This window comes from Anoplophora glabripennis, unplaced genomic scaffold (genome assembly GCF_000390285.2).
Source record: "Anoplophora glabripennis isolate ALB-LARVAE unplaced genomic scaffold, Agla_2.0 scaffold963, whole genome shotgun sequence".
Taxonomy (NCBI): Eukaryota; Metazoa; Arthropoda; class Insecta; order Coleoptera; family Cerambycidae; genus Anoplophora; species Anoplophora glabripennis.
This window is the reverse complement of record NW_019417303.1, coordinates 36,103-63,944: the sequence shown is the minus strand read 5'-3', so window position 1 is coordinate 63,944 and position 27,842 is coordinate 36,103. Positions and strand designations below refer to the sequence as shown.

Genomic DNA, 27,842 nt, shown 5'->3' with positions numbered 1-27,842 from the left:
TGGAATAAAGGCGGTTAGAAAACATGCTATCTCAAATTTCGGTTGGAGAAAATGCTATCTCAAATTAAGCTTGGAAAACATGCTAGCTCAGATCTTAAATAAACCTTACTTTTTGAAAAATATATAAGTTTATTTATAAATGCACGGTTTCAATCATTTAATGTGCGGATTTAAATTTCTAGTCAAACTGAGATAGCATGTTTTTACTTAAAGATCTAAGCTAGCATGTTTTCCAACCGAAATCTGAGATAGCATGTTTTCGTACTAAAGTGTCGATTTGCTAACCTCCCCACTCTTCCTCAACGATTAGAGAGAGAGCGCGAGTACCCAAACCATTATTCTTTCTTTCTACGGAGTCCACACTACTTGTTAGCACGCGGTGCTTACTCCATGTAGTATATGCTCGAAGAACTTACCAAACCGAATGGACAAATTCACAAAGCACAATACGGGGCATATATTTAAATTTCGAATCATTTGTAAATGATTTAATTCATTTTATCCATTATATTAATAATCCTACCGTTGAGTCTTAGGAAACTAGTTCATTATCATTAGTAAAGAATTAAGTTTTGATTTTGTATTAATAATTATTAGCTACAAATTTAATACCTATTTGCATTCGCTAATTAAAACTATTAAAAAATTATAATTGTAATATTTATACTACTTCTTTAATAGTTTGTTTATAGTAACGTTTATCTCCAAAAAAATATATTTTTATGAAAACTGAAAATTCAATAAAGAAATACTTCCATCTTCCATTTCTCCATTTTTAATATCAATGGGTTAAACTCAGAGCTACGTGACTTTGACTGTTAAGTGCTAAAGAGAGACAACACTAAAAGTTTGTTGTCTGTGATAGTTCCATATTTTCTACACGCGGTAAAAGATGGTACGGTGGTGTTGATTTTATTTCGTTAAGAAAACTATTTTCCAATAAACATGGTTATTTTGTGATATTGATTTATTTCGCAAAGGTATGTATTTAAACTATATATTTAACATTGAGTAATAATGCATTTGGATATATTTTTTTGCATTTAATTGAGAAAAATAAAGATTTATTGCGCTTATTGTTTTCATCTTGTACACCATTTTGAACATTTTAAGAAAATTTAAGTACATATCTACGTACCGTACTCATTTAAACGATTTTTCTGTATTGAGTGTATTGTTAAATAAATACAATATAAATGTAATAAACTTTTAATTTTTTTGTAGATGCCAAATAGGCATTATTGTGGACCAAGAGAGGTAATAAAAATGGGAGACTGCAGTCTAAGTCATTTTCGGAGTCCTAAGAATGAAGAGAAATATTGTAAATATTCTTATTCTTCGTGGTGTTCTACTTGTGAAAAGAATTCACCCAGAAGACGTTCTAGAAGTGAAACCAATGAACCTTGTAGAAGGAGGTGTAAAGAAATGAAGACGTTTTCTAAAAAGTACAACCGTAGTCAGGAATACGAAAATATGGAATTTGAATACGAAACTAAAGATCAATGGCAAGAAAAAGATATACGATATGAATGCTGTAGAGTTAGATCAAACTTATGTGAGTTGCCTACTTCCTATATATCAAATAATTGTCAAATATCTATTTTGACAAATCTTCCAAAAATGTCAAATGAGACAAATGATTTTGTGGACTGTCTTAAAAGTGCCACATCTTATGAACGAACATTAAAATTTGTAGATTTCGATAATAAGTTAGAAAATTTAGGAAGTATGCAAGAGAAATCAAAGGTAGACACTTATAATATAATAAGTGCAAGTAAATTAGATTATATAAAGAACGGAAAGAAAATTGATGCAAAAAGTCCACTAAAAAATGGATATTCTTCATCAAAAGGATATATTAAAAATTTTAATGAGCCTTTAAGTTTCAGTCATAACGATTTATTGAAAGACAATCATATTGATTATAGAAATGCAAATATAAGGAATGATGAAACATCAAAAAATTGTCGAGAATGTTGCACATTAATTGATTTAAAATTACATGATTTATCAGATCATAGGCCAGTATGTTATGACACAGGTACTTATTTTGATAGAAGAAATGATTCAGTAAATTTGCACGAACGTTATAGTAAAGAAGTGGAATATTTAAGGGAAAAGTTGAAACTGCTCAAAAATAGAACTTGTACAGTTCGTGATAAGTCGCCCATAATTATAGAAAAATTATACAATTTAAAAGCAGATGAGATGCCAGATGAAGTGGTTTCGAGCTCAACAGACATTAAATTGAAAACAAAAAAGGAAAGAAAAGTCATATCCCCTCCATTAGTAAAAAACATTAGGTCTAGAGTTGCCCTTAAAACCCGAACTAAATCCTCAAAAGTAAAAAAAGTCAAACATAAACCTCCGAACAGTGTTACTTCTAGTTCTGATTTTAATGAAAGGTGAGTTATATCAAAACCAAATACTCAATGTAGGATTTCCTATATTCTATATTTTAGTTTAAAAAATTTGTAAAGAATAATATAAAAGTAGGTAGTGCTGTAAGGCGTGCCAGACACTTTTATTCTCAAATTTCGAATAGAATGTGTACTGAAATCCTTTTTAAAATAGTATGGGTGGTGAACTCTAGAATACGTGGGATCCTGTTGTGTTTAAAATTAAATGAAAACATGTTTTTGGAAGAGATTTTATATGTCATTCATTATTCATTCATTCTATTTATATTGCAAATGCACATACTAAATCATTTTAAAAATATTTTATTTGTAGCAAAATTTTATAAAATTCAGGATATCTCAAAATAATTTATTCATTATGTTTAAAAAATATACATGTAAATAGGATGAAGTCTATAAGATTCATTTTTACGGGTGTCTTATAGCTGTTTTACATTGACAATTTATTCATGAATAAATTGACGGAAGTTCTTCATGAATTAATTTACGAATTTTTTGGTAAACACACTGCTACAGACTTTGACAAGTTTTTTGACGTATGAATCAGTTCTACCAATGAATCAAAGAAGCAAATAAATTTAAAAAATGTCACCTTTCCACCCATAATTGTACAACAGCGGTACCGTTCTGACACATATTATATAAATATTAGTTTTTGTAAGTAACAAATCAGTAAAAACAATGCAAAACTAGTACGACGCCACACAATTATTTACATATTCCAATAACATGACCTCATTACTGATCTGAGGTTGGAAATCTGTTGGGTTAGTACTTCCGAACTTCACGAAGAAATTGACGAAAATTAGAACATGCTCTAATTCGTCAAAAACTTGATGAATAAATTCATGAAGTTATTTGACAGCAGATTTGGTGCATTACACTTGTCCAATTTCTTGATGAAGTGACTTCATCAATTAATTGATCAATAAATTGTCAATGTAAAACAGAAAATATGATATTTAGTTCGGTCTGAGCACTGTCTAACCATGATTTTTTAATTGTTAGATTCCTTGTTTAATTTCAGTATGACCTATGTCACATCACAGATTTTATTTTCCAGATATTGTTCTGTCTGTTTTTGAAAATTGTGTAGATCACAGCTACATCGCAAATTTCAGTTTTCTCAAAGTAAACCCTCTCATCTACACATATTTCAAAGACTGTTAAATTAATTATTAAATTTTATAAAAATAAATAGAGAAAATTAAAAATTTAGTAATATATAATCAAAGTTAAGTAATGTCCAGGCCAAACTAAACATTCTGAATAATTAAAAATATTTTTCATAATCGAAGTGGGAGTTTTATATTTTATTTCTTTCAAAAATGGTTAATAGAACAGTGGGATACTAATAGATCTCAAACAGGACACCCTGTATTTTAAGTCATTAATTATGTGCGATATGCAATGCTAGTCGGTGAAAATTAAAGTAGTTATATTTTGATAATAAAGACCTATACCATTTTCTAAGGATTGATTTCTAAGCCCACATAGAGATCACGATGAAAATAATTCGGAAGAAATTTGCAAAATTAAAAATTAAATTAGGCATTGCCGAACGTGAGAAGGGTTGCATTATATTTGCAATATATATTTTTTTTTATAATTAACTGATAGATGCAAACAGCCATCTTTTTATTTTTGTAAAATTTTTAATTTTTACATACTTAATAGTTATGTTGTAAAGTTTGAAAACTAAATGTATCAGATTAAAATTCAAATAGGTATAATTAATTGCACAGACAATTAAATTTTGTGAAATATAAGAAAAGCTTAATTGTATTTTTCACTTAATTACGGAAAGATATCTTCATCATATATGCAATACTTTTCGAGATCTCATTGTCGGCAACAGCTATTTTAATCTTCGTTTTCACAAATTTTGTGCGAATATTTTTCGTGAAAGTTCTTTATGTGAACATAGAAATTGTTCCCTAAAAAACGGTATGGATCTCATGCATCATTGTCGGGATGATACCACTGGCAGGTGTATTAAATTATTAATATTAGTAAAAAATGTTTGCTTAATTTTTGTACGACTATACCCAGATCATATTTTTTGTCAAGTAGTAATTAAAACATATTTTTTTTGTTATTGAATTCTTTATGAATATGATTGATATGATGAACGATACAATAGTTTAAAAAAGAAAATGCTAGCTCTACATATAGGTAGTTATAAAAGTAAAATTTTGTATAGTAAACTATTTTATTAATACTGTTAAAAATGTTAGGTAGTTGCCCTTGTGCTAAAATTACTTTTTGTTGGTCCTTTATACGCTTCTAGTTAGAGCTGGAAGCAGTTTGTGTCAACTTACCAAATCAGCTGTAGAGAATTGATAAAAAATGTGATTTATATCTTTTTATTTTGGGAACATTTAGTCATTTTGCAAGTATCCAGCATGCTTTGGCAAGAATTTAACATAGTTTTGAGAAACATTTAAAATTAGGATATCCTTACGGGTGATTAAACAATCAAAAACTTAGGTGTTTCATTTTATATTTGGCTGCCAGCATGTTGAAACGCCGCACATGAGGCAACACGTTTCTTACTTTAAACAAACAAATTATTTTTAAGTTTTAAGTGTTATGAGTTTGTAATATTAACAGAAGACAATGAAGTTAGATATAATAGAAACTGAAAAGTAATTATTATTAATATAACATTGGTGTTCTCAGCTCGACATAATAAAAAGATTTTTTCCATATTTTAGTGATTATAGTGGTACGGATAGTGAAAATGAAGTTACTGTGGATGAAGAACTTAATAGTATAAGTGAATCTTTAACTGATGAAAGTAATAGAGAACCTTCTGGTGTTAGTGCTCCTCTTCCACGTGATTCAGGTAAGTTTTTAACTTGAATTTTAACAAAATTTAAAAAAATAAGTAATATTTAGAAGTAAACACTTGGATCTGTCATCTTAGAGATGGGAAATAGATTACTATTACAATGGCACATCAAAAATAAAGAAGTATATTCCTTATCCAAATTTAAGATTAATTTCTTATATAAAAATTTGCCCTTAGAACCTTGATTTTGGGATACAGGGTGTTAAAGTTTAAAAATACATGTACATATATCCCTAAATATCTTTATGAAGTCATTGTATTCTTATATTTTGAACATTTCTTGTTAAATCATTTAAATAATTGCAAAAAAACTATAACTAAACTTACCTGTATCTACTATTTTGTTTAGCTGCTACAGAGTATCAAAGTTGCCAAAAAATTATGTTTTTCAAATAACTTCTAAATACTCCCTTAAATTAAATTAAATTTGGTATTCTAGTGTAGGGATGCCACTTTTTTTAAATTATCGAACCAATTGCTTTTACAAAAATAGGAAAAATATATACACTTTTTATTTTAGGGTTTTTTTCAAATATTTTTTTTTAGTGCAATTTTTTTATGTATTAATGATTTCTCGTAATTAATAATTTTATTTGTCACCATAGTATTTTTAATATAAAACTGATTTCTGTTAAAAAATTTCAATTATTTAACAAAAAAAGTGAAAATACTTTGTGCAAGGATATCTGTTCTTTCACGAAAATTTTTGAAATTTGTTAACATTTTCCATCACATAATTCGTTAAAAAAACAATGTTTAAAATTTTCCTCAAACGCAAGGGCTTTGAAAGCAAATGCTTATGTAACAAAACATTCTTAAATTCTCTTAATTTTGTATGTATTATTATATTAAATCCTGGATATTACTTTTTTTAAATGATGCAAGGTGCCAATAAAACCATAAATATCTTTCATCTGTCGCAATTTTTCACACCGATGATAAATAGTGACCAGTTGTGTTCCGCGAAATATATTTAGAAAATTGAAAGTGTTCCACCATTAGATAAAATATGACCCATTATGCTACATTAAATAAAATTGTTGACATATTTACATCCGCAGCAAATATATCATGATAAAAAAAACTTACTGCTCATAAATATGTTTGCTTGTCACTAAACTTCACTTAGTAATTGATGGCAATTCAAATAAATGGTTTTATTGCAAATCGAATTATAATTTCTTTTAAGATCGATTTTTTTTATATAAGTTTTATCAATAAAATATTGTAAAATCGTCGTTACAAAATTACATTTACAAATTTATAAATATTTTGGTAAACAATTATTTTTATTTCCAATTTACTCTTGATATTAATTGTAAGTATAATATTAGGCAAGTAGTGAACATATTATGTAGAGTTTTTATAGTAATAATAATTTTTAAAGTAGAATTTGAAAAACCTAAACAATTTAATAACTATAACTCCAGTTTTTAAATTATCATATAAATATATATATATATGTATAAAAATAGTAATTATTCTTATTATTGTAAGGGTATTAAACTAATTCAAATAAATTCACCATTTTTTTTTCCTAAAAAACCTTATCAAATGAGGTCAAACAATGTTTTTCGATATTAGAAATCTATGTACACAAAAGACAAGATTCCTAATTTCTGATATTGCGGGAAACAACACTATATGGATTGCATGCCCCCACTAGCATTGAATTACACCAACAATACCTAGTAAACAGTTGGTAATAAATAATTATCCAAAATAAAAACTGCAAATTATATGTCCAAATATAATTAATAAATAAACACATTTATTTGAATTAGCTTAATACAGTAGAGTAATAATATAAGAGTTAGTAATAGAATATGTTTTTTAAAGAAATTTATATTTTTAAAATATATTATTCGTCCGCTGATTATTTAAATAAGAGAAATAATATTTATTCATTACTTAGAAGTGTAATAAATCCCTTCAGACATAGGAATGTGTTGCTTCGATTGTGGACTGTATTTGTTTTTAATGAGATTTATTTACTTGTACATACATAGATTATGACAATATTAATGATTACATTTAACGTGAGTCTCTTGAACCTTGACACATATATTCTGTCACTCAATAATTTACGCCGTCTTGTTTTTGCTTCGCTTCACTTCCCCACTAGGGTCCATTTCGCACAAGAGCACTAACAGAATGAATATTAATGTAAAAATAGATTTTCAAGTTCATGTTGTGGTGTTTAAAGTAGGTTATCCCAAAAATCCGAAGTTATATATAATATTTGTATCAAGGGATGTATCCTGTTACGCACATGTTGAAATTTTCAAGTGTTTCTATTTTAGTTATGAAGGTAGGAGTAATTAAAAATACACAGCTTTACTCACTTCATAATTATTAACTCAAGGACTTGAAAACAAAAATTCTTTTCTCATTAACTTATTTACTTGAGATACAGGGTTGATCATAAAACTTGAAATTTTATAACGCGGGAACTATCATGGATGTGTAAATAAATTCTGAAGAAGATACAGCATTGCCTCATAAACTCATGTATAATTAGTAAAGAATTATAAGTTGTTGAAATTAAAAAGAAATTAAACTATTTTTAACCTCATTAATGAAGAAATATATATATTTTTTATAATCTATCATTTAGAGACCATGGGGGTCATATCACCATGCTTATCCGGCTAGACCCTTTATAACCTTTTAAAAAATAAAGGAAAACTAACAAGTGGTAGTTAAAATTTACAAATTATATTTTTGGAAATTATATTAATTTCTAACTTGTAATCTTAACTACGTAGGTACTCACGAAGTTTATGGGTCTATTTATTCTACTAAAATTAAACACTACCTATTTTATTGATAATCCTGTCTTAAAAGACTAAAAGTAGAAAAAAACATGATTCCAAAAAACATCTTGTTGATACTCATCTTGTTTTTGATATGTTTGTTTTATTTATTTTATACAGGGTGTTTTCACTTTAAATTTGGAAAATGCAGGAATGTATTCCCTATAAAAAATTAAGTGTAGTTTGGTCTATAATTTTTTTTTATGAAAGCCTTTGTTTTGGAGATACAGGGCGTTGAAGCTTAAAAAAAATAAACACTTTTTGACATATCTCGGCTATCCACTAGTAGATTTGATTTAAACTTGGTACACATTATGCTTATTGGGGGTTCTCATAATTAACAGAATATTAGTCCTATCGCATTAGCCAGTGGCGTGCAAAGGGGGGATGCGTGGCCCCTTTTTCAAAAAAAAGTACGCCATTGACTTTTTCGAAGAATGTAAAGTAAATTTAAATACTACCATACAAAAGCAATCTAAAAGGTCTCTTGGTATTTTTCGATAATACGCAGCGTTCATGAGATTCTTGGACTATTAAGATTTCAATGCATGAAAAAAAAATTACGCTAATGCGATAGGACTAATATTCTGTCAATTATGAGAACCCCCAATACGTATAATGTGTACCAAGTTTAAATCAAATCTACTCGTGGATAGCCGAGATATGTCAAAAAGTGTTTATTTTTTTAAAGCTTCAAAACAAAGGCTTTCATAAAAAATTTTGATGGAGCAAACTACACTTAATTTTTGATAGGGAATACATTCCTGCGTTTTCCAAATTTAAAGTGAAAACACCCTGTATACCCATAATGTCATTCTTAATAAATTACATAAATATCCCCATAACTGAAGTCTGTTGATTAGCATTGTTAGAAGCAGATCTGAGCGGTAAAAACACAAAAATGCTGTAAATGATCTGAATTTTTTGTTTGTACCTCGTTTGCTATAGAAATCACTGATTTCTTGAATTTGGAAGTTGAGCAGTAATAATCATAACTTAGCAACTGTTTGTTTTAACACCAATATTTCTGTTATTGCTTCAAAATTGTCAACTGTCAAAACAACCTGATTTATAAAATCAGCTGCTTTGACTCGAGCAACACAGAGCTTTGGTGTCCTACATCCTAGATCTCAAAAATGGCAGCATTTAGTTAATAAACAAATATTTAATCTTGCTTTGAAACGTGTCAAGGAATTCGGAATATTGCAAACAATTCAATTATCCTGTCATAAAAGTTAACAGGTTAGAAATCTCCCAGGTTTGTGGCTGAATAATTTTTTTAATTGAAAACATTTTCAAAAAAATATAAAAACATTATTTGTTAATTGTAAATATTATGAATAACTCTGTACATGATAAAAAAAAACTTTAACAGGTCATTTGTTAAGTAAAAATAAGCAAAAAAGATTATATATACCTCGGTACGAAAAATGTACTGTTTCCTTCCTCCTGGAACACTCTGTACATTAATTTTAGAAATTCTTTCTTAATTAAATATGTGTTCCTATTTAAATTTTCATTTAAATTTTTCATAACATTCTGTTCTTGAATAATATCAATTTAGGGAAAAGAGAAATAATCTTTTAAATATAAACAGTGATTCATATGAGCAAATATGTGATTTTAATAAAACCTGAAAGATGTTATATGGTTATGTTTATCAGTTCACTCCACAAATCATCCTCTAAAATTTTTGGATTATTCACAGGTTCTGGTGATTCCTTAAGTTGGCCAATTAGACCTAGTTTATTTCCAAACATTCCACCGTACATCCACTTCAATACGCACGACTCTGAGATAGAATTCAAAGTTCCGAATGGAAGGAAGTTTTTCAAATGGAAACTTAGCACCATTACTCCGGTAGTAGTTAGAAAAACCTTAACAAATTCAGGGTTCACACTGGTTAGAAGTGAGTTTACTAGAGGTAAACCCCGCCCCATATCCTTTCCTATCTCCAATTTTTCCAAATAATCTCCTGTGACATCAATAATTCAATAATTTTATATATTTTTTACAATAAATAAAGATTATAATTTATTTTCTAAACATACATTTTTTAGAATCTAACCAATGGCTTGGTACGTGGGGGAAACACATGAAATCCCCCATGTTCAAAACTTTGAAGGAAACCCAAAAACTAAATCACTTTCCTGGTACTTTTCAGTTAGGAAGAAAGGATAGGCTGTGGAGAAACTTCCAAAAGATGATAAATAAATTTGGTCACAAAGAGTAAGTAAAATTTTGAGTAACTTTTTTTAGTGTATATAATAATTTAATTATTTTATGTTTTGAAATCTGCAATTTAGCATCAATGCTTTGATTTTCAAGATATAAGGTAAATTAAAAGAAAATGTGAAGCGTTCTCACTTAAATTTGCTATGCAGCTTTAGTTCTTGATTATCTACACAAATGCACCGACATTTTTTACGCTCAAGGTTGTAATTTCGAGTACGGGCAGTGAATTTCGTTTACAATTATCATTTTTATGACAGATCATTAAAAGCTTCACAAAAATTTGTTCTTTAATCTTTATTTAGTTGTTTTTAAGTTGAATGATATAATGTTTTTTAAACGCGGAATATTCAAATAATCTGAAGCTAATCATTTTGAATAATTAGTCGTATTGTGTAAACAGGATTTCTAAAAATAATTTTTGACCGTGATCTAGAGCCAAATATTGTCATTTCATTATTTTTAAATGACATGTTTATCATGATTATTTTGTGCCAAAAGTGTTATTTCTGAGGTAATTTTGGCATCTGCATATCCGTTTGATCGCTTAAATTTTACATGAACATAAATTGGTAGTAATGGTTTTTAGCATCCAAGTTAAGATGTTTTTTACTCTGTAAATAAAATTTAGTACTGTGTTGATGTCTTTAAAAATAGGCACTGAAAATACAGGATGTAACATTAAAGAGTGTGTATTGCATACAGGAGATGCAACACATGTCAAAAATGAAGGAACATGTTTCTTGTCCAAATTTAAGAATACTTTCTTATATAAATGTTTGCTCTTAAAGCGGTTCCTGAGATGTAAGGTATTCAACAATTTTTCAAAAACGAGATATCTAAATATCTTTATAGAAACATTTTATTCTTTTTTATATTTTTTCCCTAATTTAGATAAATGTATCACCTTTACAAATTGCTAAATTATATTCATAAAATTAACATTAAAAATATTTCCGGCGATGTGCCATCATTTTTGAGAAAGATAAGAATATATTTGGCTGAGACTTAATTTTTTCATATTTATTTATTTTATTTGTAAAAATGAAACAATGCAGGCAGTTCGAAGTAGCGGGTACAATAGGCCTCTTGCAGAATAAAATATTTTAATAGTTTTTGTATCTACACTGAATACTACAATGTGTAAAAGTTTTGTTAATATTAATTTATTTTTAAAAAGTTATTAGATATTAAAGTTTTAATCGGTTCGCTTCGCGCGCAAACGCCATGGACTGGGATGTCGACACGTTGACGTCATTGGTAAGTAAATGGCAAGCGCGACAAATACAATGGACACGTTTCAACAGTGCAGCTGACTGCTTTGGTTATTAAATGTGTGGAGTGGTGTCAATAAACAGTACGATACCTTATATATACTGTAAATTTGTGAAGTTAAACTTATAATAACTATTGCAAATCCCTCTAAACCATATAAATAGTCCAGACAGCATCTATTTCAAAAAGTCCATATTTGGGTAAATCGTATATCCACGGAGATTTTTAGCTTTTTGGCTTTCAAATTCACTAGAAATGAAAATTTTTATATGCGCCTAAAAAAAACGTGGGCTTAACTTTTGGCGGCACAATATGTTAAAAAAATTCGAAAAATGTCATATTTTTCTTCCTATTTAATTATGTATTACATTACTTTTTAGGGAATTTTTTTGAGGTCTTTAAATTTGGTTGGGACTTTCATACTTGGCTCAAGAAAACTTCATGTTATGTAGAATCATCACATCAAATTTCGTCAAAATAGGTTAGATAGATTTTGCATAATAATTTTGCAATCCAGATTTTGAAAAATTCAAAATTTTGCACAGCAAAAACCAAGGCCCTTAGATACTTGAAAATTTAATCACTTATAGAAGGGCTCTCAAGCTTTCAAACGCTTTTTGAAAAATTTGAATCCGTCAATTAGGAGAGCATAGAAAAATTTTCATTTCTAGTGATATTTGAAAGCCAAAAAGCCAAATGGATATACGATTCACCCAAGCCAAAACAGATACCGCCTAGTCTAAAATACTATTACTGGTGCATTGTACCGATGTGTGAAAAAACATCAGTAAAAATGCCAGAAAAAAATGTATTTTAAAATAAATTTATGTAGATATCTATAAATCACATTTTCAAACCTGTTTGCTTTTATTCCCCTTATTTCTGCCGAATAAAATAAAATGCTTTTCGAAAAAACTCCGCAATCATCATGGAATTCGGTAAATTGTCTGATTGGGCTTTAGCATAACCTTATTCGGTCATGTTACAAATATTCTTAAGAATTTTTAAAAAAGTAAAAACTAATTATGATTATTTAAAATAACAAATTTAGATTCAAAATATTATTTAGGTAGTAAATAATATTATGCTACCCGAGGAATGCTAACTTGGAACTAACCGTCATAAAAATTAAATATTATACCTACACAAACTTAATTATTTTGCTACATAAGTGCATATTTAGGTATACCTACATAATAGAATGGAAACCAGTTAATAAATATAACAGCACATCAGTATCATTATCGTATCATATGTAAATTAAAAATAATAAATGTTTTTAAGAATAAGAAGTAATAGGACCGACATCGTTTTCTAATGTGAAGCGGCCAGTTTGCTTACTGATGACGTCGCATCAATAGCAACTCGTTCTACGACACGCCCCTACAGGATGCTCATCTCCAAATTTTGACGTACAATTTAGTCAATTTTCGAGTAGAATTTTTCACAAGAGATTTTATAATTAATAATTTTAAATAAGGCCATATTTAAATATGTGAACTAATATAAAAAAATCCGGCATGTCCAAGAGATCAAACTTAAACACTTTTCGAAACTTTTTAAGGTTCTTTATTACACACATTGTAATCTCTTTATGCAATGACTGACTATACTTAATTGCTGTACCCGCATATTTCCCACTTTTTTTCTAGACAACATGAAAATGAATCTAAAGTAAAACAAAATTTTATTTCAATATCTACATTATTTGTTTAGAAAACAGGTTAGACATTTTTTTCAATTTAACACGTATCCTAAAAATGGAGGCTTCAATTGTAAATGTTTATACAGGGTGGTACTGAATTGTTCATGATACTTTCAGACAAATATTATGTCGAAGAATAAATATACTTTTTTAAATAAAATATTTTCCGAAAAAAATGTATACTCGGTAAACCCAATGTAATTCGCCATACTTTTATTTCGACTACATTAATAATTTCAAAAATATCAAAACTGGTTTACTCGAAAAATTTTCTTGTCTTGTATCTTCGGAATAAAGCGGCGTTTCAAAAATCATAGGACAAAATATTCTTAGAATATTCCAGGGAATATTTTTTGAATTTATGCCATATGTTTAATAAACACCCTGTATATATCCATTTGGAAAGAAATCATATCCTTATTTTTTGATATATCATCCATCTCAAAAACATCGGAAACAATTTAAGACCACAAAAGAAAATATTCTTACTCTTATTCTTACATTTGGACGAAAAATTTTGGACACAATGTTACATCCTGTATTGTATAAAAGGTAATTAGTTGTTTCTTTAAAATTCAGGTTTGGTTTTTTACCTCATACATATGTTCTACCTCAGGAGTTGAAATTGTTAAAACAGAATTGGGAATTCAAGAATGGAAATGGTGGTGAGATGTGGATAATTAAACCTGTAAGTATTTTTTTATTAATTTGTGTTATTATTGGCTGCTTTATCAATTTTCAAAGAATATTTTAAGAACATTTAAAAAAAAACTTTTGAGAATTGTTACTGAGAACTCATTACAGGTTCGTGTGGTGTCTCATTAATCAGACATTTTATTTTAAGTATGGCTTGCCTGGTGAAAACAAAAAGTGATTTAAAAATAGAGGTGCTCAGGGACAATAAAAATAAAAGTTAGATTTTTTTATATATATCGTTAATATTAAAATGCTTCACTGGATATTCGCATTTACCTGCAAAATTTTGGTCGAAACTACATACTAATAAATATTGGAGCACTTTTTCCAGGATAAATATTTTTGAATTTGTTTGAATTATATTAACGCAGAACATCCGAGTAGACTGCGGAAAAAATAGATAAATTTTAAGAATTATTATTTCATACATTATCTCTTCGATTTTATCTTGAAAGTAAACGTACATGTTTTATTAATATACAGGGTGTTCCGGAAAACACTAGCAGAAATTCAGGGCCTGATAGAATTTCAAAAAATATTACAATTTGTTCCTATAAACCATGGGTGTATCTTTTTCAGTTTTCAAGATACAGGGTGTTGAAAATAATTTTTTAGAATCTAGTTTCTGTCCTATTTTCCATAAAATTCGAGCAAATGAACTAAAATTTTGTTATGTGGGGTTTCTGGGGATGCTAAATGCTCTGCAGTTATTAATTTTTAGTAATATCATACAGGGCATTCAGTGCAGTACTCCGCGGGAACATTTTAGGTCTTAACATTTTTTAGGTTTATCTTTTTGCCCACTTTATCACTTGCTATTATGGCAATTTTTATTCTAAACAAAAAAGGTTCTCTTGTAAGAAGTGCTAAAATTTGCCCGTTTTCGAGAAAAACCAGGCATAGTGCGAAGAAATAATTAAGTGAACAAGAAAATCCTACATTTCGAAGTAGAAAACCTATTTGAAAATAATGTGTCAAATTTTGGAAGCAACCGTCTTTGAATAGTATGCTTCGAGATAATTGTATTTGAAGTTTGGTAAAGAATTGACTTGCTTGGGAACTCGGTCGCTCGTCAGTTCGTTTTGGTACTATTAAATGCGTAGCTCTTGATTGTAACTAATAAGTAAATAAATAATAATAGTCCGTCTGTTTCAAAAAGACATATTTGGATGAATCGTATATCCACGGAGATTTTTGGCTTTTTGGCTTTCAAATATCACTAGAAATGAAAATTTTTCTATGCGCATAAAAAAAACGTGGGCTTAACTTTTGGCGGCACAATATGTTAAAAAAATTCGAAAAATGTAATTTTTCTTCCTATTTAATAATGTATCTTTTCAAGAGTTGATTTTAGGCGAAAATGGAAGAGGAAAAAAATGTTTGCAATTAAATTTTTTACAAAACATATCTAGTTACAAATCAAATGAATCATGGTTATTATGGTAAAAATCGAAAAAATCGCAAAAATGGGGTTAAAAAAACAATACTTTTTAGGGAATTTTTTTGGGGTATTTAAATTGGGTATAGGACCTTTATACTTGGCTCAAAAAACTTCATGTTATGTAGAATTATCACACGAAATTTCATCAAAATCGGTTCGATAGATTTTGCATAATAATTTTGCAATCCAGATTTTGAAAAAAAAAATTGCAAATTTTCAAATTTTTGCACAGAAAAAACCAAGGCCCTTAGATACTTGAAAATTTAATCATGTACAGAAGGGCTCTCAAGCTTTCAAACTTTTTTTGAAAAATTCCAATCCGTCAATTAGGAGAGCTCTGGCGCTTGTTTAAACATTGGTCGAATTTTTGTACTTATAAACAATTAGAACTTTGTGAATATTCAATCAAATCAAATTTTTTAAAGCAGGTTTTAAAAGTTCTTGGAAAGGCACTTCTTTTAAAAAAAACGATTGATCAATTAGTTACGTAATTATAGCCGATTTAATTTCGAGCAGGCCGAAGCGGCTGCGCTCTCTGCTTCCCCCGTCACCACCACCCGTACAATTTTATTGAATTTCTCGCTTGCATAAATAACTTTAAACACGTTTTAAAGTAGGTTGCCAATGAAGAAAAGTATTGTAATCTTAAACCTGTAAGTACTCGGAATACCAAAGGTATTTTTCGAAAAATTAGCCTGGATGTCCCAGTACATTTAGTGTAAATGACGGCTATAACTACGTAACTACTTAATCAATCGTTCTGTTTTTTTTTTAAAGAAGTGTTTTTCCAAGAACTTTTAAAACCTGTTTAAACAATTTGATTTGATTGAATATTCACAAAATTCTAATTGTTTATAAGTACAAAAATTCGACCAATGTTTAAACAAGCGCCAGAGCTCTCCTAATTGACGGATTCGGATTTTTCAAAAAAAGTTTGAAAGCTTGAGAGCCCTTCTATATGCGACTAAATTTTCAAGTATCTAAGGGCCTTGGTTTTTGCTGTGCAAAAATTTGAAAATTTGCAGTTTTTTTTTTCAAAATCTGGATTGCAAAATTGTTATGCAAAATCTATTGAACCGATTTTGATGAAATTTGGTGTGATAATTCTACATAACATGAAGTTTTTTTGAGCCAAGTATAAAGGTCCTACACCCAATTTAAATACCCCAAAAAAATTTCCTAAAAAGTATTGTTTTTTAACCCCATTTTTGCAATTTTTTCGATTTTTACCGTAATCATGATTCATTTGATTTGTAACTAGACATGTTTCGTAAAAAATTTAATTGCAAACATTTTTTTCCTCTTCCATTTTCGCCTAAAATCAACTCTTGAAAAGATACATAATTAAATAGGAAGAAAAATATGACATTTTTCGAATTTTTTTAACATTATTGTGCCGCCAAAAGTTAAGCCCACGTTTTTTTTATGCGCATAGAAAAATTTTCAGTTCTAGTGATATTTGAAAGCCAAAAAGCCAAAAATCTCCGTGGATATACGATTCACCCAAACCAAAACAGATACCGCCTAGTCTATAAAGAAAACATTAATATAATAGTAAGAAACATTAAGAAAAATTTTAGTAGTAACTTTTTTTTTCTTCTAGCCGGCTTCTGCGAGGGGGGTTGGCATTAAAGTGATAAACAAATGGTCACAGCTACCAAAGAAAACTTCATTAGTTGTACAAAAATATATTTCCAATCCCTACCTCATAAATGGCAGCAAGTTCGACTTGAGGCTGTATGTTTTAGTAACCAGTTTTAATCCATTGCGAATATATCTGTACCCCGACGGGTTAGCCAGATTTGCTAGTGGTAAGAATAAAATTAAACTGATGGTTTAGGTCTACAGGATGTTGCAATTTCATATGAACATGTTTTTTTTAGTCTTAAGCTATATCATGTTAAATTTTAATTTTGTTCAAGCATTCACATTAATTTTATGCATTTCCTGATAGATCGACAAAATTGAAATCATACAATTACAGTTTTACTTAAAGTTAACCAACAGACCACATAAATTTGTGACCATTCTTTAAATCATATTTTGATAGATGTATTTCAAACTGGTAAAGACAAAAGATTGTGAAGGTCAGAAAACGTAAGGATAAAACAGAGAAGTTGTATTTTCTTGTAACAAGAGTCAGCGTCGAAGTTTGTAGATTCTGTTGACCCTCAGAAAAGTTGACTGTACTGAATTTGAAGTGATGTGTTAGAAAAATGTAAAATGAATGAGAGTAACTAAAAAAAAAATAAAACATTATTGTCCGATATATCAAAAATAAAGTACCTACATTTAAAATTTTATTTTTGGTCGGAATCACTTGTAGAAGTTTATTCATGGAATTTTGCAACACACTGTAGAAAGTAACTTTATTATTGAAATAATGATTTTTTAATAAAAATATGTTATTTGAAGTGCCTGTTAAAATTATTTTAGAAAAGTATCATTCGGTATGGCACAAAAATGTAAATCATTACAAAAGTCATGTCCACTTCTATTTCAGCCAAATACAGTGATGACGCTAAAGATTTGAAGGACAGGTACATGCATCTGACGAATTATAGTATAAATAAGTTATCCAGTCAGTATACTGCCAATGAGGATGCCAATGCCTGCCAGGGCCACAAATGGTAAGTGTTTGAAATAGTAGCAAATTCGTATCGAAAATTGTTTTCAAAAACATATATATGGTGCTTCAAAATTATGTTATTGTTAACTACGTTATTATTGGATATGGAAAATCGATTAAATTACCAAATTATAGAGTGATTTCACTTCAAATTATGTAATCTCTGTAAACTTGCGTCTCACTGGGCGTCATTTTTGAGATAGAGTGTTGAAATTATAAGTGAATTTTTTTGTTACGTCTTGGAAATATGAAATATATCAACGGATTTGGATTAAATCTGGTACAATCTAAAATGATTCTTTTAATTAATAGATTAGTTCTATGTAAAAAAGTACACCAGTGTGTTTTTCTGGAGAAATGATAATAAATTTAGTTGCTGTTTCAAAAACATCTCTTATTATTTTTTGAGAATAAGCATCGTTTACAAGAAATTTCATAAAGCTGTAAGATATCTTCTGCAGTATGGTCAACAAATTCTTCGGTGGTTTTAAGAGAATTGCATTAAATCAACAGTTTACAACTAATAAATAATAAAAAGAGAATTCTTTTGTAGGATAATTATACAAGGAATAATTAAGACAAAGAAATGTAGAAAATTTACAGAGCTACTTTATTGAATTAGTATTTGAAATATAATAAACATTTGTGGTTACCAGATTCATACTTCATAAAAGTTTTGCATCAAAAATTAACTCGTTTTCTTTTGTCATTGCACCATTTACTTATATACCGGGTGTCCAAAAAGTCTGGAAACGTCTGAATAATTTCCTAGGTAAATTATTTTTGAAAAATGTCAGGGTCATTCTTGTAGTAACTTTGGCGAGGAATTCAATGGTGACCTTGGATTTGACCTTGACGATGACCTTGAAGGTTATTTCAAGGTCACCTCTATTTTTTTTATAAATGGAAAACCCCTTTTTTGTCGTTGGCAATCGAAAGAGCGGAAAACTTTACGTCCAAAAACTCTAAGGTCATAAATCAGGGTTGACCTTGAAGGTCATTCAAAGGTTATTTAAATTTGAGGGCTGGATATCTCTGAAAGACGCAGTTGATGAAAATAGTACAAAGCTCACTTTAGTTATTTGGTTTAATTGCAATTAGTGGTAACCTCAAACTCGACCTTCTTGGTGTCCTTCAAGGTCATATCATGGTAAATTTTTTTTTTTAATGAAAATCTCGTGACATCGGCAATCAAAAGAGCGGAAGTTTTCATACTTTTACTTTTAGCGTTACCCAGGAACAACGACGTAGTCGTAGTAATTTTTGTTCCCTTTGGGGTGCTTTATTACCATGAGTCCCCTTGCCTCTCACGTTTGGGGTGCTTCCTTATCGTGGGAGGCAATGAGACTCACGATAATCAAGCACCCCAACGCTGGAGCGTTGCTCTATGAAAATAACATCACGCCGTTGTATTATCTGACACTTTTCATGCACATAACCCCCTACACTATAGGTCCCATAGCGAACGTGCGTGATTTTATTAATAACTAAACTTTTAAAAAGTGGCAACTGGAGATAATTTTTTCTTATCATCTGAGAATTATGTTTATGGGATGTATCGGGTTTCTCAAATAAATGATTCATTTATTACAGGTAAGGTACGGTGATTGTACTCTGAAAGATGAAGGTCGACAGCTCGCGATGGCTGTCTATAGGTGCCTAAGACCAGCTGATCGATTGTGCCAGCTCAACATATTACACTTGTGGCATATTCTAATGACTATGACTGTTAGATGTATATCTATGAAACACATAATATTATAGCCCTGGAAAAATGTTCCATACAAACACTTATATTATAATACATATATAAAGTGTTCTATTTTAAAAACATCTTTAAGATTTTTGATTACTTTTTATTTAACTATATTAATCAATATAAAAAATTACGAGCTCTTTGGTAATTTAACCGATTTTATATCTTCATTAATAACAAAATTAGTGATAATGCTAATTTATTTTAAAACATCCTGTATATGTGTCTGTTTTATTAACAGGCAATTTATGGAAAATCTAATCTTATGATATTTTTGTAGGACGGTATCCAAATTAATGGAATATCTCGAGGACACTGGAGTCGATACCAAAGCCTTGTGGAAGAATTTAGAACAATTAGTTATTAAAACAATAATCGCTTGCGAAGACCCTATTACACAATTATGTGAAGAAAATATGAATAACCATTATAATTGTTACGAACTTTTCGGAGTCGATGTACTCTTAGATTCAAAATTGAAGCCTTGGTTGTTGGAGGTAAATAAAAACATTCACAGTTGTTGTGATTTTTAACAAATTACCAAAAACCAACCTTTGTAGGTTAACATATCGCCCAGCCTCCATAGCGCTTCTCCATTAGATGCTCACGTTAAAGGTCCCTTAGTAAAAAATTTGTTCGACATGGCGCAGTTCCATCTCCCACCAAAGCTAGGTCAAACAGTACAGCAGTCCCCGCAGTGTTTCGAACCAAAACTTTACACCATAAATTTGACTAAGAAGGAGAAGCACAAACACATTTCTTTCTCTCAGTTTGAACACCGCGATGACTATTTATACGACATATTAAGAGACTTGACGGGAGACGACGTTAGACATTTGGTAAGGGCCGAAGACGAGTACGTTGTGAGGGGGAAATTTGAAAGGATATTTCCTAGTGCACACACTTACAAGTACCTGAACTTTATGGAGACGAGGTATTACAACAGGCTGTTCGACGCTTGGGAGACGAAGTACGCTGGTAGAAGAGAAGATGGTAAGTATCTTTAAGAAATTTTTTTTGTTATGGCCTAGTACATGTTACAACATATGCGAAAATATGTTTGCAAAATCATGAATAGTATTTTATGAAGGAGTAAAATGAAACACTGGTATTACTTGTGACAGCTTCTGTATTTCTGAACAAATTAATATGAATGACACACTATCCCGGCAAAGAATAAAGTAAGCATTTCTCAATATAGGCCGGTTTATCAGAACATTTCTGCTAGAGTTTTTATAACTGAAATAAACTGGAAGACATATGATATACAGGGCAATCAGCACTTCAATCCAACACCATCTAATAACACAACAATTGCAGCTGTGTAAAACTGTCGTCACGGTTTGTATAAAATGTTGTTTGTTGTTCATATGAGAACGGTGTATTTATAGAAAAATTTTTTGGAATGTATACCAAATTGTATTCATTGCAGTAATACAGGGTGTCCCAGAATAACGTGTACAACGGAAGACCACAGATTCGTGGACTCAAAATAGGCAGATTTAAGCTAATTCACCTATATCCGAAATCGCTTCGTTTGGCCGCTAGATGGCCTCAAAGTTTGTGAAAATCTTTTGAATTTTGTAAATAACTTGAATGCGTATTATTCGATTTCGATTATTTTTGGGTTGTGGATTTTTGTCTTCAATCTACACATTTTGGTGTTATACAGTGTTTTTCAAAACTTACTACTCCTACAAAATTGATGTATGGTGATAATATCCGTTCATAACTTTTTCCTATTTCCTAACTATTTTTTATTTGATAGGTGATACTATTTGGAAGTTTTTGGGCCTCTTATAGAATTTTGATTAAATGAGTGGTTTGGATAAAAAAAATATTTTTCAAATGTCTACATTATCTTGCCACCCATATTACAATACTTAACAGTGCTAGTAGGCAGTGATTTTGTAGGTTGACTGTAATTTCAGTTTGATCTTTAAGTCTTGTACCTGCCAATTCTTAATAAGTGTTTACTACGATAAAATATAACACATGTTACTTCGATATGGATACACACACACACATAAGAGGAATTTTTTACAACATGCCTAATTTTATTGAGATAATTAGTAAAAAAAATCAAATACAATAAAAAATTCTGGAGAATGCTGGAACGAAGTTGATGTTATTCGATTTAGTACAACTTATTATAAAAACTGTTCAAAATGACCACCGTTGTTTCTACAACAAAGGCTAATTTGGATGTCTCCCACAACTCTTCTTCAGTGTTAGATGTGGAAGCATATACTGTTGTTTTCAAAGTACCCCAAAGATAATAGTCGCAAGGTGTTACGTCTGGTGAACGAACAGGCCAGTTAACAGGAACATTATCCCCTTTACCGATACATCGACGAGGGAATCTTTCAGGTTTCAGGTTCAGATACTGCCGGACATTGACAGTGAAATGTGGTGGAGCTTCATCATGCATAAACCTCTTGTTAGCTCTGAGCAATAATGGCACACCTTCCAATAACTCGGATAAAGTGTTTTGCAAAAATTCTAAACAAAAGTTGCCATTCAGTCTATTGGGTAGAATAACAGGGTCAATAATAATGCCATCAATGCTTTGTATTTGATTGTTTTTTCTAATTTGTTGAATAAAATTAGGCATGTGGTAATTGTAATTCGTTGTATGTGTGTGTATCCATATTGAAAAATGAAGTAACAGGTGGTATATCTCATCGTTGTAAACACTCACTAAGAATTGTCAGGTACAATGAGTTAAAGATCAAAGTGAAATTACAGTCAACCTACAAAATCAGTGCCTACTAACACTTTGTTAACTATTATAATATGGGTGGCACAATAATGTAGATATTTAAAAAATATTTTTTGTACCCAAACCGTTCATTTAATCAAAATTCTACCAAAAGGCCAAAGGCCAAAAGGCCCAAAAACTTCCAAATCGTATCACCTATCAGGTGAAAAATAGTTGTCATTATTGCCCGAAAGAGGAAAAAGTTATGAACGGATATTATCACCATACATCAGTTTTGTAGGAGTTGCAGGTTTTAAAAAACACTCTGTATAACACCAAAATGTGTAGATTGAAAGCAAAAGTCCACACCCCAAAAATAATCAAAATTGATTATAATACGTGTTCGAGTCATTTACAAAATTCAAAAAGTTTTCACGAACTTTGAGGCCATCTAGCAGCCAATCGAAGCGATTTCGGATATAGGTGAATTAGCCTAAATCTGCCTATTTTGAGTTCACGAAGCTGTGGTCTTCCGTTGTACACGTTATTCTGGGACACCCTGTATATAATCCTTATTCGTCCTGAAGTCATTAAAATATTCCTGGGAATCGGAAAGTCTCAGTTTTCTAACACCAGATTTATGAAATCCTCTTTAGTCTACAGTACAGGCCCCCCTGGAAAGTTGATTACCCCATACTTTATAACTCGTGAGGAGCTTCGTTTTGACGAGACTACCACACTTTTCCTCTGCGACTTTTCTCGGTTCCTCCGCTCTTCCACTCGGAAAAGTCCAAAAACATAGCAATTTCCCGCGGTCTTGAAAAGTTAAGACCACATCTTTTTTTTAGCTTAAGTTACTGGAAATTTTGTTACAACTGCCGATTTAAATTTGTCCGGCAGAAATTCTTCCGACATTGGCGTGTCTACCGGCCGACACATGCCAAACTGACAGGGTATTGAAAATCAATTACCACAGGTAATTTTTTGTAAAATTAATTGTAAATAATTAATTCAGTCAAAAAGTATTGTCCGACAAATTTCAAGCCGCGTTTTTTCAGTTCGACATATCTAATTTTCATTTTTTCTGCATTTAAATTTACTGTACAAAATAGTGATATAAGTGTACGACGATTTAATGTCCGCAAATTATAAAAAAATCAATAAATCAATAATCGTGATGAAATTTAATTTTTTCACTCCAAAAATCCATAGGAAAAAAAGGGATTATGACTATAAACTGTTTCAGGCAGTTTAAAGTAATTAACTTACATACTATCTTAGTGCATAATGCACTATTTCTAAATAAATTAATATTATATTTGATATAAAAATCCTTTTTTCTCTTTCAAGTCTTCATTCGCGTTTGTTATTTTTCTTTACAAAAATTTTCCTATCCCAAAACTTTTGTGCATAATTTTTTTACATGTTTTTTTGAAATCGTTTAATTCTTTTCTCGATATTTATTTGGCTAAATTGAGCATAAGAGATTTACAATTACAAGAATAAAAGAAAAATATATACAGGGTGTGCCATTTACCACTGCCAATATATCCGAAATAAAGAAATTTATTTTAGTTTCAGAAATTGGGGTCGTTAGATTCCTCGAATAGCTTCAAATTGTAGTTAGAATTGTTAGTTCAAATCTTTCTGTATAGATGGCGTGGCTATACTAAAAAATTTTGATCCCTGTAACGTGGAAATGCAGTCCATCTGAAAGATCATTAAATTTTGAGTAATTTTTGTAATATAAAGTTTTTCCCTCTATTTACTTGTTTTCGAGATATGTCGACTTCAATGTGCAATCTATGATAAGAGGAAAATATATTATTTTATCTAAATCAAATCGAGACAAAATATTCTTTTAAAATATTGTTATTAAATTAAATATTTTACATACCTAACATTATATAATTTTTTGTAGGAATTACGCTTCTGCAAACATTGTGTGCACAAAAAGTTCACCTCAAAGTAGCCCCTCCAAGCACCCTACACAAGGTGAGTACCACTCAGTTTTTTTTTTTTCTTTTCAAATTAATATTTAAATTGCTCAGTATTGACTTTAACATTTTGGCATTTTCCCTCACCAATGTTTTATCATTCTCTCACATACTTTCAACGTTTTCTTGTAATGGTAACAATCATTGTCACAAGGCGAGAAATTTCATGCTGGCTACCATACAGAGTGTTTGTTCGCAATGTCGCAGTAAGTTGGAACTGTGGGTCGTATATGTGTTATAACTAATTTTTTTGTACTAAACCTCGATGGTCAATAGTTTTATTAATACCCACATTGATGGTTCTAGGGCTTTATTAGAGTGATAGTGATTACGTTTAGGTAAATAACCAATAGAAATAAATTAATTAATGTTACTAATGGCATAGGACTGTTTAGAATAGAATGTGTTTTAGAGTAAACGCTTTATTTTCAACATAGGCATTTTCATTTTTTTTTCACCAGTTTTTTTAATAGCATGCATGGGGTGTGGAAACAGCTGTTCTCCAGTAACATACAGGATGTTTCAGAAATAAGTACATACCTACTGCAAAGAATGGTAGAATATGTAAAAACAAAAAATTTTGGTTATTCAGTCAGTTCAATTTAGAGTTCATTTTTTGTTATTTTTTTTTTTAATATATCTGATAACCATATACTGTTTAATAAAATTATTAATTCCTGTCAGGCTTTTCACTATACTTATTTCTGGAACATGTATAGTATATTTTTTAAGGAAAACATTTTACTAAACATTAAGATTGTTAGGCATTATTTACATTATTTTGGGATTAAAAAAGTTTTGGAAAAATATTATTAGGACATACCTAATAATATTAATTTCCCACTCAAATCTACCAACGAGCAGTAATATTAAAAAAAAAAAACAGCAAATATTAAGACAGTGTCTACTTTTAAGAGAGTGCAAATCATTTTCTGAGACATAACATGCAGATTTATAAGATTTTTAATGCACTTCAAAAAGTGGCTTTTTAAAGATATGATATTCTTTATATTGATGAAAATATATAAAGCAATCCTTTTAATAAAAAAATTTATATTCAAATACATAAAAATATCTATATTACTTAACAATTAGCCTTTTTACCTATTTTATTAGCATATGATTTGAGCATTAGTTAAAATTAAATAAACGTTTCACTGAAACTCAGCACAGACAGTTGAACATATTTTTTTTTGTCTAATTGTTATTGGAACGAATCTACTAATTGTTTATTAATTTATACAAAATAGGATTCTTTGTTATTTATAAATTATCACATTTTTTAAAATTAAAACACTTGAAAGATAGATTTGGCTTCTCGTTTTTGTTTCTCTAAATTAGGTAATTCATAATTTAGGAAATGTGGATTTTGAATTAATATTAACGCATTTTATTTTATTTTTACGGAAGTACTCGCTACTAAAACAGAATTAATGCACTAGATTTTTTTCACTATTTAATTTCACTTTCAATTAATTAATTAATTATAGACATCTTTTTGGGAGTATTAAATGTTATTTATTTCTCAGTAGAGAGGAATTATATTGATATTTCATGGTATCATTAACTGTCACAAATTTGCTTGATGGATATGACATGCTTTGTTTCTTGGTTGGATACTGTAACTGTAGGAAGGTCACTTTTGAGTTTTACTCTTTACTTTTAAACTAAACCATACTAATTTTTCTAGGATTTATCATGGTACAAAAAAAAATTAAACAAATGCACTTCACATTGTACACACAATGCTGTTACTTCAGTGCCCAAATATATTTTTTAAATTATTGCACAAATTGCAAACAGAAATATGCCATCCTCTTTCATTTTCATTTTAGATTCACAATCACTTAAAATACATTGGAGTTTGGTTATAATGACGCTCATGGGTCAGTAAAATCGCGTCATGCGAATCAGGCTATGTAATAAAGAAAATAAAAATAAATTATATACATATTTTACCCCTTTTACTTTTTTACTTAGAATCAAAGATTTAGGAAATATTATTGCTACAAGGTAATATAACATAGAAATATGAAAATATTGTGAAAAGTTTATACAAGGTGTTTTTTTAATGGTATGCCCTCCATAATTTTTGTCGAGCGTGTGTTTGATGTCAAATTTTGACGATGTTGATCTGAGATGAGAGGAATTACATTGTCGCCAGATTTACACTTCAGAATAACAGGAAACTTTTTTTTTAATGTAGTACTCTGTTAGGGTCTGATTGGTCTATTACTAATAGTACAAGAAAGAAGAAAGCTTTATCATGTGCTTACTTATACAAAATGGTTTGTATCAGGAAGTACATGCAAAACTTGCCGCCATCCACACGCACTTGCTTCTATTATATCTAAAATAATAGTAATCTAGTAATAAGTCAATTACTCTCATCAGATGAATTATTTCAAAACACCCTGTAGTGTTATCCATAAGACAGTATAATAATACACTCATTTATATTCATGGAAAAGTAATATAAGAATAATTTTAGTTATTAAGAGTATAATATAATGAAAATACTCTCTAATGAAATAGTGGAAAAAGTAGCTATTATTCCATACCTACTCTTAGAAATTGTGTCAGGTATGAAAATTCTTACATGAGAATACAACTATTCAATATGAATTTACTTATCAAGCAATTAATTGGGAATTGGTCATATTAAGACCATTTTGTTTCTCATATCTACAATAAATTTGTAGTTTTTATTTATTTGGGTATAATATATACCTTTAATATTTCTTCAGAATTCGCAGAGTATGATCCCTTCGGATATGAATGTGCTACAGTCCAAGGAGGGTCTGAATCACCATCTAGAAGAAATCATGCAAAAAGCGTCCATCATAAATGACATATCGACTACCAATTAGCCGAGATACCAATGTTGTGATGAGCGAAAAAGGTAGGATTATTATTTCTTTTTATTTGGTAATATAGTTTCCGAATTATTGCACTCATGAAACGTCTTATAAAAATTTGAAACCAGTAAATTATATAATTTCAATAAAAACGAAAATTTTTTAATTAAAATATTCATTTTTATTTTGCTACAACAGATAATACAGCAAAAGATGCAGATACTAATGGTCGTTACAATAACTTTTATGTTTTCAGGTACACAAATATCAATGGATCTCTATAAATTAAAAAGAACACCAGCAAATTGACTGCCATCAACTGAAATATACCTTTATTTTAATTTCAAACAAAAAAAATTCTTCTTTAAGTTTCATTTAAATTAAAATGTATGTAACTTTAATTTTATTAAATTTCAGTATAGAGATTTTGCATTTATTGTATAAATACTCTTTTTTATTTTG

The 27,842-nt window shown here is 29.6% G+C and overlaps 1 protein-coding gene across 3 annotated transcripts; it reads left to right on the top strand.

Annotated features, from left to right (window-relative positions):
• Positions 1 to 893: 893 nt before the first annotated feature.
• On the top strand, positions 894 to 27,802 carry LOC108915089 (tubulin polyglutamylase TTLL4). 3 transcript variants are annotated; one of them, XM_018721046.1, is made up of 13 exons: positions 894 to 980; positions 1,225 to 2,405; positions 5,138 to 5,268; positions 9,799 to 9,999; positions 10,151 to 10,319; positions 13,882 to 13,990; positions 17,043 to 17,250; positions 17,943 to 18,069; positions 20,105 to 20,321; positions 20,385 to 20,817; positions 24,447 to 24,520; positions 27,270 to 27,424; positions 27,637 to 27,802. In XM_018721046.1, the coding sequence occupies exons 2-12, from the start codon at positions 1,225 to 1,227 to the stop codon at positions 27,390 to 27,392; spliced, it is 2,973 nt and encodes a 990-aa protein (XP_018576562.1). In that variant the 5' UTR covers positions 894 to 980; the 3' UTR covers positions 27,393 to 27,424; positions 27,637 to 27,802. The 3 variants fall into 3 exon arrangements, with proteins under 3 accessions (XP_018576562.1, XP_018576561.1, XP_018576563.1); XM_018721045.1 differs by having other exon boundaries at positions 9,799 to 10,014; XM_018721047.1 differs by lacking the exons at positions 894 to 980; positions 1,225 to 2,405 and adding an exon at positions 4,996 to 5,068 and having other exon boundaries at positions 9,799 to 10,014.
• The last annotated feature ends 40 nt before the right edge of the window (positions 27,803 to 27,842 follow it).